We start from the raw sequence: 13,356 nt of genomic DNA, 5'->3' as shown, positions 1-13,356 counted from the left end.
GTCGGCCAAGCGGACACAGATCAGAGAGGACCGTGTCAGTCATCACTGGGACTTCAACTGCTGGAAACTTGGAAATGCTCGTTCTCGGGCCTCGCCCCAGACCTACTGAGTCAGAAACTCTGGGACGGACCCAGCAGTCTGTGTTCTAGCGAGCCCTCCAGGTGACAGTGCACGATAAAGTGGGCAGAACCCTGGAGCAGGGCGCCTTTGGCGATTGATCCTAGTTGTTGCTCTTAGGATCCACGTGATCACTGTCCTCTTTATTTCACAAGCTGGGCAGGGGACCCGCCCAGCGCTCTGCTGATTTGCCCGCCACTGATGCTCAGCTGGGGTTTCTCCCAAGCCCGCGGCGCCCGGCACACCCACCCCCCAACCGCAGCTCGACGCGGTCCCCTCCGCAGAGCATCCCGGCGACCCGGGAGCGACGCCTTGGGGACCAGACGCCCAGGGCGGCAGGTGCAAAGGCGCCCGAGCCGGGGGGGCCAAACGCGTCGGCCACGACCGCAGGGGTGCGGGCGGGACGCCGGCTGCAGCGGCCGGAGGTGGGGGCGCATCCCGAGCCGCCAGCCGTTGCCCAACCCGCCGGGACGTTTGTGCGCGGTCCAGATCCCGGCTGATCCCGCGGTCCCGGGCCGCGTGGCCCGGGCATCGGGATTGGCCCGCTGCTTCCCCGGGGAGCCGCTGATGCAAAGCCAGGCTGGGGCGGCCGGGCCCGGCCAGCGCCCTCTAGGCAGCGGAAGTGGAGCTTGCTTTACATCCGTCCTCCCCGCCTGGCGGAGTTGAAAGAAGGAAGGCTGGGGGGTGTGGAAAAATAAAAGGAAAAGTCCTTGCACCATGTAGATCAGCGCCCCCCACCCTGGCACCCCGGCCGGCGGGGGACCTCCCAGTCTGTGGCCATGAACGCGAGCAGCGAGGGCGAGAGCTTCCCGGGCTCGGTGCAAAGTAAGTGCTTTTCCGGGCGCAGTGCGCGCTCCGGGGCCCAGTGCGCGCTCCGGGGCCCGGGCCCAAGCACGTCTGCGACGCAGCGAGCAGGCCCGGGGCCCCGAAATCGGGGTGACGGCCCCGAGCCGGCGTCTCGGGTACCGCGGCGGGCGCGCCGTGAAGGGGGCGCCGGAGTGGGCTTAGGATGGGGGCACGCAACCCAATGCAAGGCGGGGGGCGCTCTCCAGCCTCGCAAGACCCCTTGTAAGGGAACGGTGGGGGAGGGCGTGCGGTTCAGACAATCGCCACCCCCCGGGGCATTCCCCGCCCCCCCCAGGCGGAGTTTGGGGGGATTTGGGGGTAACTGCGATTACGCTGATGGGAAAACTTCTGCCTCGGTGGCTCAAAATCCTTGAAGTCTGGGGATCCGAGGGTTGCATGAGGTCTGGCGGGCTGGGCTTGCCGGCGCACTGGAAAGCCTTTTACACATTAAAGGTGGAGATCTGAATGGGGAATGGGGCGGTGGTCGCTTTCTTTGAGTTTGGGATTCATTTTAATTTTCCTGATGAGGACAGCAGCCTTATTCAAGTACCTGATTTCACCCGCTGCATTGTTTCCCAAAGTGTGGTCCAGAGACTGAGCGCAAACCAGCCACCTGGGAGCGCGAGCGCTTATTTAAAAAGAGAAAAAAGCTCCTTGGGCCCCACCCATTAGATGGGGGACGTGGGGGAGGGGATCTGTGGCCAGACGCTGAGCGGTTCGGTTACACACAGTTTGAAAACGACCCCGTGGCACAGGGGTTTGCAGACGCCTAGCACGTAGTAAGCGCTTAGCTTGTTAGCTGCTGTGGAGACATTGCCTCCCAAACTTGGCTGGGTATTCCTTGCATAACTTGTGAAAAGCGCAGATTTCTCAAAACACCAGCCCCTCCTGCACCCTACCTCCGTTAGGACTCAGTATCTCCGAAGTGGGGCTCAGCTATGTCCATGTTTCACACACACACACACACACACACACACACACACACCAATTGTTCTGATGCCGTTACAGGTTTGGAGAACATAGTGAAGATAAAGGAATTCTTTCTTGTTGCTGTTGAGCTCATATCTGTACCCAGTGTTTTCTGTTTGGTCTATTAATTCGCACTACAAATGCAGGAGGTTAGGGATATTTTATCATTCCAAATTTTCAGAGGGGGATACTGTCGCATTCAAATAGGGTTTCTCAGTAATAACCCCACCAGGTGTCCTGCCAGGGCATGGAGACCCCTTGTGCTGGCCCTTTTTACAAGCACCATCTTACTTAATCCTCTTAACCGTCCTATGGAACAGAAATTTCTACCCATTTTACAGATGCGAGAGACCAAGCCCAAGTCACTGTTCCTAAATTGTAGTGTCGGGATTCTAAGGAAAGACTAGGTCATTGCGTATGCGCTTGCCACATACGGGAGACACTGTCATTAAAACCCTTTCATGCGGGGTATCATTCTTGTTGGATCGTTAAGGAATCCTCATCAATGCCAGTCACCTCATCTTCCGGTTCCTTGTTTTCCTGTTAGTCTCATGGGCACCTCAGCTGCAGGGAGGTAGTGTTCCAGAGGAATAGGAAAAGCTTCATTCCTTCCATCCACTGATTTCGATGTACTTAAGTGCACAGGGCGCTCTGCAGAACGGCTTATAAAGCATTACAACAGCCCACGCTAGCTCTCCTTAGCAAGTCAACCAAATTGTATTTCCACACAGAGATTTTTTTGTCTTAGCTTGACTTGGGGAAAATTGAACATAATATAAATATTTATAAATTTTCAGAAAGTTATGATTCATATATACCAACCATATATGCACAAAGGTAGTTCTCATGATTTAGATTTGAGGAAAATTAGAAATAATATAAAGACTTTATAAGTACTGAGATAATGATGCATAGATAACATAGAATAGTGTATTATTAGATAATTATATATATTTTTAAAGATTGATTTATTTGAGAGAAGAGAGAGAGAGAGTGGGGAGAGGGGCCGAGGGAGAGAATCTCAAGCAGACTCCCCACTGAGCACGGAGCCTGCCGCAGGGCTCCATCCCACCACCCATGACATCATGATCTGAGCTGAAACCAAGAGTCGGGTGCTTAACCTACTGAGTCACGCAGGCACCCTTTACATAATTATACTTACAAAAATTTTAGTGATCTAGCCACAATGCTTATGCAATGTTATGTGGGGAAAAGACTAATTTTACAGTACATTATGATCTTAATTTTTAAGCATAAAGAAAATAAATGGAAGAAAATATTTTGTAATGTTCATGGTACACATAGGTGGAAAGATTGTGAGTGATTTTCCCCCTGCTTCTTCTCTTCCAAATTTTCTGTTATAAACATGAGTTTCCTTATAATAAGACAAAGAAAATTTTAAAAATAAAAATTAAGGTAGTCATATTAGAGACATTAATTGATTGTATTTCTTCATTTAACCAACATTTACATAGCACTTTCTAAAATAGTGCCAGATATTGTGGTAAGTTCTTTGCAAATGTTAACACAGTATTAACTCTTGGCATCGTTACTATTGAAAGACAATGTCCCTATCAGTTAGGAATGAATTTTAGCTACAGGTAACAAACTGAACTATACCAGCCTAATGAGAAGTCATGAATTAGTTGATTCAGGGAATCAAAGAAGTAGAGATCAGCAGATGTAGGGATCTTAGCATTTTCCTCATAATAACAATATGGTTGCAGAAGCTCCTGGCATCACATCTGCGTTCAAAGCCAAAAGAAGAGGGAACCAGTGCCAGTCATGTCTTATCCCTTTTTATCATGAAAGCCAAACTTCCCAGAAGTTCTCATGCATGTAAGGAACCAAGATTATTTAGCAGTTCTCATGGCAGAGTTGGGGGAGGGGGAGTATAAAAGAGGAGGGATTGGTTTTCATAATGACTGGGGAGTAAAACTACCTTTCGTTGGGATAGGACATGGCTACTGGTCCTTCAAAGTGCAAGCAGCCCTGCACATCAAAGAAGTTTCTTTTTTTTTTTTTAAAGATTTTATTTATTTATTTGTCAGAGAGAGAGAGAGCACATGCACAAGCAGGGGGAGTGGCAGGCAGAGGGAAAAGCAGGCTCCCCGCTGAGCAAGGAGCCCGATGTGGGGCTCGATCCCAGGACCCTGGGATCATGACCTGAGCTGAAGGTAGATGCTTAACGACTAAGCCACCCAGGCGCCCCTCAAAGAACTTTCTTGCATAAAATACCAGTAGTGCCCCTTCGGGCAGCAATCCCTGGGGTCTGGAAACATTGCTGCTCAGGGAGAAGAGGGGAGTAGAATGGACATCGGTCCAGCCACCAGCCGTCTCTGCCACTATGTCCTTTTTTCTACCATGAATCTGGGTTTGTGCTGTGATTTCAAGCTCTTTGAAATTAATTAATTAACCTATGGCTTTCCCTTTGTCCCATGGAGTTCCAGGTGGCACAACGGTGCTGGTTGAGCTCACTCCAGACATCCACATCTGTGGCATCTGCAAGCAGCAGTTTAATAACCTGGATGCCTTTGTGGCTCACAAGCAAAGTGGCTGCCAGCTGACCAGCACATCCGGGGCAGCCCCCAGCACGGTCCAGTTTGTATCTGAAGAAACAGTGCCTGCCACCCAAGCTCAGACCACCACCAGAACCATCACCTCCGAGACCCAGACGATCACAGGTACAGCCGGCGGGGGGGGGGGGGCGGGCTACTGTTAGAGTTGGCCTGGTTATGTCCCAAACACCTCCGTGGAACTTATTAAAAATATCGATTCCCAGGGTCCACCCTGTAGGGTTGCTGATTCATTATTTTTAACAAGCTCCACTGGGAAGCCAGCTGCCCAGCCAGGTTCGAGAACTGCTGGGTAGAAACATTAACTGTTAGCAGTTAAAGATGTTCTCACATGTTAAAACAGACAAAAAGCAGATTTCTAAAACAAAAACCTGTATATACTAAGGGGAAAAAAAATACTTGCAGGAAATACATTGCATGAAAAAAAAAAGTAGTTGTTTTGGGTGGTGGGAGTATGGGTATGATCCCAGAATTTGTATTATTTTTATAAAGGGACCAAAAACATGGGGTTGATTTTGTTTTTGTTTTTGTTTTTGTTTTTTAATTTACCAATGGGCTTTGATGCCTCCCCACCACCCTGCCCCCCGCTGCCAGCTAGGAAAATAGAAAAGTTCATCCTAATTCTTGGTTGTTTTCACTTACCCCACCAAAAAGAAATTGCAGATGGATCCAGAATTTAAATGTGCACAGTGAAACCATAAAAGTTCTAGAGTAAATATACACACACAGACACGTACTCACACTAACATGTACCTATACTTACACCTGTGATCTGTCTCAAGGGACTAGACAGACAACTTTAAAAATGTGAAGTCACCCATTTATGAAATAGATAGTGCAGACACTATCTCACTCCAGACATCCAGACTGAGAAACAGACTATGTATTCCTTAGCTAAAGGCATTCAGATTTTTAAATTAAAATACATGGGGCTTGGGGCACCTGGATAGCTCACTCGTTAAGCGCCTGCCTTCGGCTCAGGTCATGATACCAGGGTCCTGGGATCGAGCCCCGCATCGGGCTCCCTGCTCAGCAGGAAGCCTGCTTCTCCCTCTCCCACTCCCCCTGCTTGTTTTCCCTCTCTAGCTGTCTCTCTCTCTGTCCAATAAATAAATAAAATCTTTAAAAAAAAAAAAAAAAATATATATATATATATATAGGGCTCCTGGCTGACTCAGTTGATAGAATATGTGACTCTTGATCTTGGGGTTGTGAGTTCGAGCCCCACATTGGGTGTAGAGATTATTTAAAAATGAAGTCTTTAAAAAAATAATTATATGTATAATATATATATCATTATAAATATAATAATAAAATATATATAATATATATACCAATACTGTGCCTACCAAAGAAGACAGGCTGGCCCCCTCTGGCAAAAGAAAAAGCATCGTGTATGTGGCTACAAATAAAGTTACAAATTTCCCAAAGTAAAAACAATGTATAAAACTGAAGACCAACAACTGGGGAAAAAAAAAAACAAAACTGCAGCACAGATGACCAAGGCTAAAGAACTCCTAAAAATCAATAAAGGTAGAGAAAAAGAACCAAATGAAAAAGTCAGCAAAGGGCAACAGATGATATACAAGAGACCATGGAACATAGAAGGATGCTCCATCACCTTAGTAATTAAATTAATGCAAGTGAGAAGAAGGCCTGGGACAGGATACTGCTTTCATTTTCTGGGGATGTAAATTCATATAACCTGGGCAATTTTGTGGTATCTTTTAAATTTAACATCTTAAATTTAAAATCTTTCAAATCTTAAAATGTACATAAACACATTTACCTAGTAGTAAGTCCACTTATCTTTTTATCCCTAAGTCCACTTATCTTTTTATCCCGTAAAATTTTATAAACAGATGTATAAGAGTACTCGTTTACAGTATATGCTATAAAGAAAGTGGAATCTTTGTATGTATACATCAAGAGAAAATTAGATAAATAAACATCAGAGATTCAGACAATGAAATATGACTTAACCTTGAAAAGGGGAGCTACAGCTTTGTAGAGGCACAGAAAGGTTCTCGGGAAGTGTAAAAAAAACACACATGTGCATGCTTACATAGTATTATATTCAAGGCAAGCTTCTAGAACAGGAATGAGGCAGGTGATGTTAATGAAAGAAGCAAGCTATGCGTAAGGTAATGGGGACTCGTGGGGACTTGGTTAAGTAGAGTATGGGGACTGGTGGAGACTGTGGTTAAGTAGAGTAAGTATACATGACTCATCCGAAGGGACAGCTGCCCTTTGGATCCGGTCAGTTAGATAATTAGGTTTTTCAGAGAAGCTGAAAAACGTGAAATTTCCCAAATTTTAAAACTTTGTCAGCCAAATGAAATACATCAATAAGCCTGACTGAGCCCATAGGCTTTTTCTAGACTTTTCTCCAACAGTGTTTAGCAGATAGTTAACCTAGAGCTGAGGGATGGAAAGAACATCTGAAGGGGGGGCACCGACTTTCACCTCCGTGATTTTGTATTGGTGTGATGTTTGAATTTTTTTTAGCAGTAAGCAAAGTTTTGGGGTTGTCTCCTTAATGCATCCAAAATAATGTGTCTGCTGAGTTTTTAAAACACTGAAATAAAATTACCTGAGCCCCTCACAAAGCCTTAGAAAAAGCACCTTGAGGTTCTCCCACTTTCTTCTGAGTTTATCTTAATTATCATCCCAGAGGAAGTCCCCAAGAAAGTGTTAAAACTAAAAACCGCCTTAGCAGTGGGCCTGGGTACAACCTCCTTATTTTCCCACTGGACAAAGGGAAGCTGCAGATGGGGAGAAGACACAGCCAATGGGCCACCACGAGTTCAAGACAGTCCTGGGACTTGGGCATTTTGGCCTTTACGCTAGTGGTCTTCTCCCTCTTCACCATCCTCAAAATCAAACTCCCAGTAACTCCGCACACTGGGTGTGAAACCTATAAAACGTCAGAGGCTTCAAGGCCCACACTTTATTTTTGGCCATTGCACCTTTCCAGGTTCTGAGGTTTTGCTTGTGCTGTTCCCTCTGCCTGAAATACTTTTCCCAACAGAGGACCTTGTTTCATCTCAGGACACTCCCCTTCACTCTGTATGGCAACAGCCAAGATGAAGTCCTCTCTTTTCCAAATGAGCCACGTTTCTTTGCCTCAGAACCTGAGTATGTGTTTGTACCATCTGCCTGGAACTGACTCTTAGGCATACGTCCGAGCTGAGCTTAAAGGCATCTCCTCAGAGACCCCTTCCCTGACACCACACACACACTGTTCCCCTGGCCCAGGTCAGGTCCCGGTCATTAAACCATCCCTGAGCTGTAAGCACCACGAGGCCAGGGCCTGCACCCCTCCTGTCCATCACTAGATCCCCAGCACCGGTCTTTGTTGAGGGAGTGAGCGGCTGCCCCAATCTCCCATCCATCGGTAAAGCTGACCCCACACCCACATACCTGCTGCTTCTTCTGTCCTAGTTCTTTGCTCAGAGATGCTCACCCTCCCCTTGGCATTTCCACTGCCCTGGGACCACTCACTGGGGGGCATGCCTGGGGTTTGCTGGCCGCCCTGTACGCTCAGGCTGAGCCTGGAGACCTCGGTGCGCCCAGCTCACGGTGGCACCCACCGCACGGTGCTGCGGGGAGCTACACGTTCCAGAGACAGACGGCTGGGCTTGCATCCCTGTCTGCCACCCACCAGCCCGAGACTGCAGGCAAGTCGCCCTCTGCTCTCTCCTTAATAGTTCTCATCTGTAAAAAGGGGTTCGAGTGGCACCTAATACTATTAGGTAATAGAATTAGGTGCCTATTACCTAGTAATCATTGTGTTATTGGAGGACTCTGTAATAATCCACATAAATGGTCTAGGATAGAATAATTGGGCTCAGTAAACAACTGCTTTTATTAACGTCGAGATTAATGAACAGGTGGCAAGATTTGCAGTATGTTCCGTCTCTGGCTGACTCAGCGGCTCTTCCTCATCGTTCTGGCTTCTCTGCCACAAAACAAACAGAAGCCTGCTTTTTTCCCCTCCTTTACACTGTTTCATTTGGTTTTCTGGGCCCAGCTCCCCACCTGCACGGGCTCCTATGCTCCACTTAGTGGCTGTTCCCTGGCCACCTGTGGACCCAAATCCCCGGGGAGCTTGTTGAAGCTACTGGTGCCCGGGCTCCGCCTCCTGAATTCGAAGCTCTGGGGCTGAGGCTCAGGCATCTGTATTTCTAACAAGCTCCTGGGGGATTCCAGGTCCCAGCCACTGTGGAGAGTCACTCACTGCCCAAGGCCAGACAGAGTCTGACCCCCGACTCGGGCAGATTTCTCCAGATATTCTCACCCAGACATTGCGCAAACTTGTTTGTGCCTCTCAGGCCGTGATTAAAGCCAGACCCTTCCTCACTCAGCTCATCTCTGTCCCTTCTCTGTCCAATAACAGTTGGATGTAAAGTAAAATGTATTCTCTGCCTGCTAGCTTTGAAAGCTGCCTTTTGTTTGGCATTTGGTTTAAGAACTTTCCTACAGGTGCGGTAACATTCGATGTTGATGCTGGTGGAAACAATTAGCATCCCACTTGCATTTTCTAAGTTCTGAAAATCTTGGGGTTTAGGAGTTAGGCCCCTGAGTTGAGGCATCTTGGCCACATAGGGACTTAGGAGCCTCATGACCGTGGCCAGTTACAAGAGCTCCTGGTGTCTCATTTTTCAAGTGGCGACAAGAATAAAGAGAAAGACCACAGGGCTTGGTAGTTAAAGGGTCTGGGCCAGGTTGCCTGAGCTCAATTCCCAGCGGCAGCACTTGCTGACCAGGTAACCTTGGGCACGTAACAGGATCTCAGTGTCTGTTGCCCCAACTGTAACAGGACAGTACTCACCTCAGAGGGTTCTAGCCAGGGCTCCTAAATGCCAGGCACTTAGAGCTGTCAGGGTTCGCTCTCCTGACTTACCAAATCAGGGGGCTGTGTAAACGAAAGGAGACAGCTCATGGAAAATGTTGGTGCAGAACCTGGCTCATGACAAGCCCCCAACCAATAGTAGTTGAATTGATCTCTTGACCTAGAAGGGTCTTTCTCTCCCCTTCTGGCTAATTCCCACTCTTTTGGACCCAGGCTAGAAGTCACCTCCACCGAGAAGCTAGCCATGATTTCTCCGCGCCCCCCACCTCCGCCTGCAGGTTAGGTGTTTTACCACTTCCCAACCAGCACTTATTTATCTCAGTTGTAATTAACTAGTAATTTGGTGGCACGCAATCTTTAGTTCGCTAGAGAAGTGGATTCAGGTGCTATCAGAGACCAGGCAGCAACAGATACGCCACGATGGGGAGTGGGAGGACCTGTGGACAACCAGCTGGGAAAGGAAAGCAGCCCGACAGCCAGGAACCATCAGTAGCTACGTCTTGGTGGGACTAGGAGCCGGGCTGGCTCTCACAGGTAGGCTGTGCTGTTCTCCTGGTGAACATAAACAGTTCACAGAACATCAGCATGAGCTGGGCCACTCTGGCACTGTGGTGGAACAAGACCAAACAAGACCCCTCCCTTCCCTAAGGCACAAGATACCAAACATCCCCTCCCCTACTAATGTCAGGGGCAGTTGCTTCTTTGCCTACGCCAGATGAGCCTTCTCTGCTCAGGATTCTTGATACCAAACCCTAGGCTTTTCCCCACTTCCTGACAGCTCCCAGGTAGGCTTCCTCCAGCCTCCCCGCAGCTCACCTAACGTGAGCCCCCAACCAGGAATGAGTCCTTCGTAGCAGCCCTGTTACTGAGTTACCCCATGACTCCCGTGGTTTGAGGTTTCCCTTGCGCACTGAGTGACAAACTTCAGCCACAGCCGTGTCCCTGGTGGTCTCTGGCCAGAGGACGTTGACATGGGGAAGACCCAGCCCACCTAGCTGATTTTGAAAACCTTGAAAGAGAATCTGAAGGCTTAGTTTGGCCTGTGGGCCCCAAACGAATGGTTTAATTTCTAGTTTACTGGATTGTAAATCTCCCTGCCAGGAGGGACCTAATCCGTCTTGTTTTCCTGCACCCCCCACTCCCCCGCACCTGGCCTGGGACACCATAGGCATTCAGTACACCAGTTAATGGAAAGGGCAGCTGTGAGCATTAAATGAGTGTGCATGTGGCCTGTGGCATGGTGTCTGACCCATCAGGAGGGTCCAGCGAGGGCAGCGTTGGGACTGTTGTGTGCCAGATGCTGGAGCCGAGATAGTGGAGATGCTCGCCCTGGGAGAATTCCGAGCCCATGGGGGAGAATTTAGCAGTAAGACATACAAGCCCACCCGTCTGTGACAAGCATAGTCTTGTGCAGAGAGTTAGTGGAGTAGATTGGTCCCAGAGGGAAAACTGTGAGTGAGATCAAAGGTATAATAGGCCTTGAAAGACTCCCTGGCCTTTGGGAGGAAGACGGTGGGAAGGGGACATTTCCTAATGGTGGTTGAGAAGTGGGGAAGCTCAAGGCAAGATCTGGTAACAGTGGCTAGAGATGACAAAAATGACAAAGAGTATATGTGGTAGGAGCCATGCTTCAGCTCTGGCCTTCATTCTGAAGGAGCTGGGGAGCCTTTGAAGGTTGTTGAGCAGGTGAGCAATTTAGTAAGACAAACTAATGGTTTGCTAGGAGGATCTGACAATAATAACAGCCGATTCTGATGTAGTGCTTATTTGCCGTCTCTTTTCTAAGCACTCCATATGAACCACAAATCAGGTACTAAGAATTATTATCCCCATTTTACCAATAACTGAGGCACAAAAGGGTAAAAAGCTTGTCCAAGATGACAGAGCCAGAAAGTGGCAAATCCAAGCTAACTGGCTGCAGAATCTGCGCTCTTGACCACCCCGTGGAAGAGTCCTCATGACAGTGTTTCTCAGACTTGTTTTTGCCTCAGAACCCCCCGAAGCTCCAGTGAACCGTGCAGATACCCAGACCCCCGTCCCCTCGGGGTAACATGTCCATGGCTCTGAGCAGGGTCCGGAATTTAAGCAGGCCAGTGAGAGCTTGGTTTAAAGAACTGAATCGAATCTGCGTTATAAAGAGATCCCCAGATCCCAAGAAGCTTGTCCACCTGATTGCCCCACCTGATTAAGGCTGTCTCCCACCCCGCCCCAGAGGAAAGCTCACACCAAACCGCAGTATCTTAGTCCCAATTCCTAGCTTCAGAGCAGGCGGATCTGATTGGCTCGGCTCCTGTCAGGTATCTGCTGCTGGGCCAATCAGCTGCGGCAGAGAGAGGGGGTGGAATCAGGGATGGGAGCCTGGAGGAGGGCTCACCCAGGGGTTCTTGGCTGGTGCGGTCTCTGTGCACCCCGTGGGTGAAAACCCTTTTCTCTCAGGAGATGAATTCTGAGTTTGCAGTTGGATCCAGAACCCTAAATGTGAATCGTAGGCCCGGACAACACAGGAAGAAAAGAGCAATAGATTTGAATACATGACAATGTAGTAATATCCTTCATCTGTAATGTTCATGTACAAGTCAATGAGAAAAAAAGTGAAATTCAATATAGGGAAAAAAAGCTAATAGCATAAACAGGGAGTTCAGTATAGAAGGTATGGGGATGGATAAAAAATGTTGAAAGGGATTCATCCTCACCAATTATAAAGGAAATGCACATGACACTAAACTGATCTCATTTTGTCCTATCAAATAGCCCGCGAGAGCTAGTGAAAGTAAAGGGAGAATGTAAATTGATTTAGATTTTTGGTAAGGATCTTATAATTAAGTGTCAGCAAGCAATTAACTGACCATACCATTCTGACCAATTCTTCAACTTTTAGAGGAATGTAGCCAAAAAAATCCAGAGGTCAATTAAAAATTAGGGGCAGGTGTTATTTATAAAAATAATACCTAGAAACCAACTCAGTGTCAAAGACAGGGGAATACATCATTTAGCCATGCCACAACCAAAATGAAGGAATAGTATGTAGCCATTTGAAATCGTGTTTTGGATGGACGATAGTGTGCCAAACAGCTTCACATGGCAAAATTTTTTAACAGAAAAGGAGACTATAAATGATTTAAGCCATGATGCCAGTTTTATACTTTTAAAATCTCTATACAAAGAATGTCTTAGCCATTCGGTTGGTCATTAATTCACAAATGTCCTTTAAGCCCCTGTCCTTTATCAAGTTCTGCGTTAGGTGCTGGGGAACAGTGATGGAGAGGACAGGCATGTCCTCAGGTGGTTCATCCAACCAAAGGGAGGAGGATGGCCATTCAATAATTTCCCAAGTAATTATTTAATCACAGTAGAGATAAGTGCTTTAGAGAAAAAGTACAGTATATAATGAGCATATAATGAAGGGGTATATATAGTCATGTGATATATTGCCATGGCCGCTTTGGGCAGCTTTTATTTTCTTCTCTACATTTAATCTGTACTCCCTAAATTTTCTACAATTAGTGTTTACTTTTATTCAAAAAAAAAAAACAATACAGGGGTGCCTGGCTGACTCAGTCGATAGAGCATGCGACTCTTGATCTCCACGTTGGGTGTAGAGATGACCTAAAAATAAAATCTTAAAAAATATATATACGTTTTTAATTTAAAAAGAAAAGAAAAAGTGGAGTTTTTAAATTGAAGAAAAGAAGGTAGAAGCAAAATGGGCTGAAAGATGTGAAAACTGTCTTCAGCTATCTGAAGGGCAGCTTTTTGGAAAAGGAGCCACACCAGTGGTCCACATGAGCCCAGCAGGTTCAGACACCAGTGGGTACGACCTCAGAGAGAAAGATTTTGGTTCTCTGTGACATTCATATAACAGTCTTACATTTTATTTATTTATTTTTAAGATTTTATTTATTTGACAGAGAGAGAGGCAGCGAGAGAGGGAACACAAGCAGGGGGAGTGGGAGAGGGAGAAGCAGGCTTCCCGCGGAGCAGGGAGCCCGATGC

General features: G+C 47.3%; 1 protein-coding gene across 3 annotated transcripts in view; it reads left to right on the top strand.

Annotated features, from left to right (window-relative positions):
- The first annotated feature begins 340 nt into the window (after positions 1-340).
- Positions 341-13,356, top strand: part of ZFP64 (ZFP64 zinc finger protein) — an 82,950-nt gene continuing 69,934 nt past the window's right edge. The window contains exons 1-2 of one of the 3 annotated variants that reach the window (XM_045885972.3): positions 341-942; positions 4,377-4,616. In XM_045885972.3, the coding sequence (XP_045741928.1) occupies positions 897-942; positions 4,377-4,616 (286 nt within the window). In that variant the 5' untranslated portion in view covers positions 341-896. The remainder of the gene's footprint in view (positions 943-4,376; positions 4,617-13,356) is intronic. The other 2 variants (XM_045885971.3, XM_045885970.3) reach the window with 2 other exon arrangements.

The sequence above is a fragment of the Mirounga angustirostris genome, unplaced genomic scaffold (genome assembly GCF_029215605.1).
Source record: "Mirounga angustirostris isolate CCGP_5_RB_7025 unplaced genomic scaffold, mMirAng1.0.hap1 SCAF_10, whole genome shotgun sequence".
In the NCBI taxonomy this organism is placed as follows: Eukaryota; Metazoa; Chordata; class Mammalia; order Carnivora; family Phocidae; genus Mirounga; species Mirounga angustirostris.
This window is presented reverse-complemented; position numbering and strand designations above follow the sequence as displayed.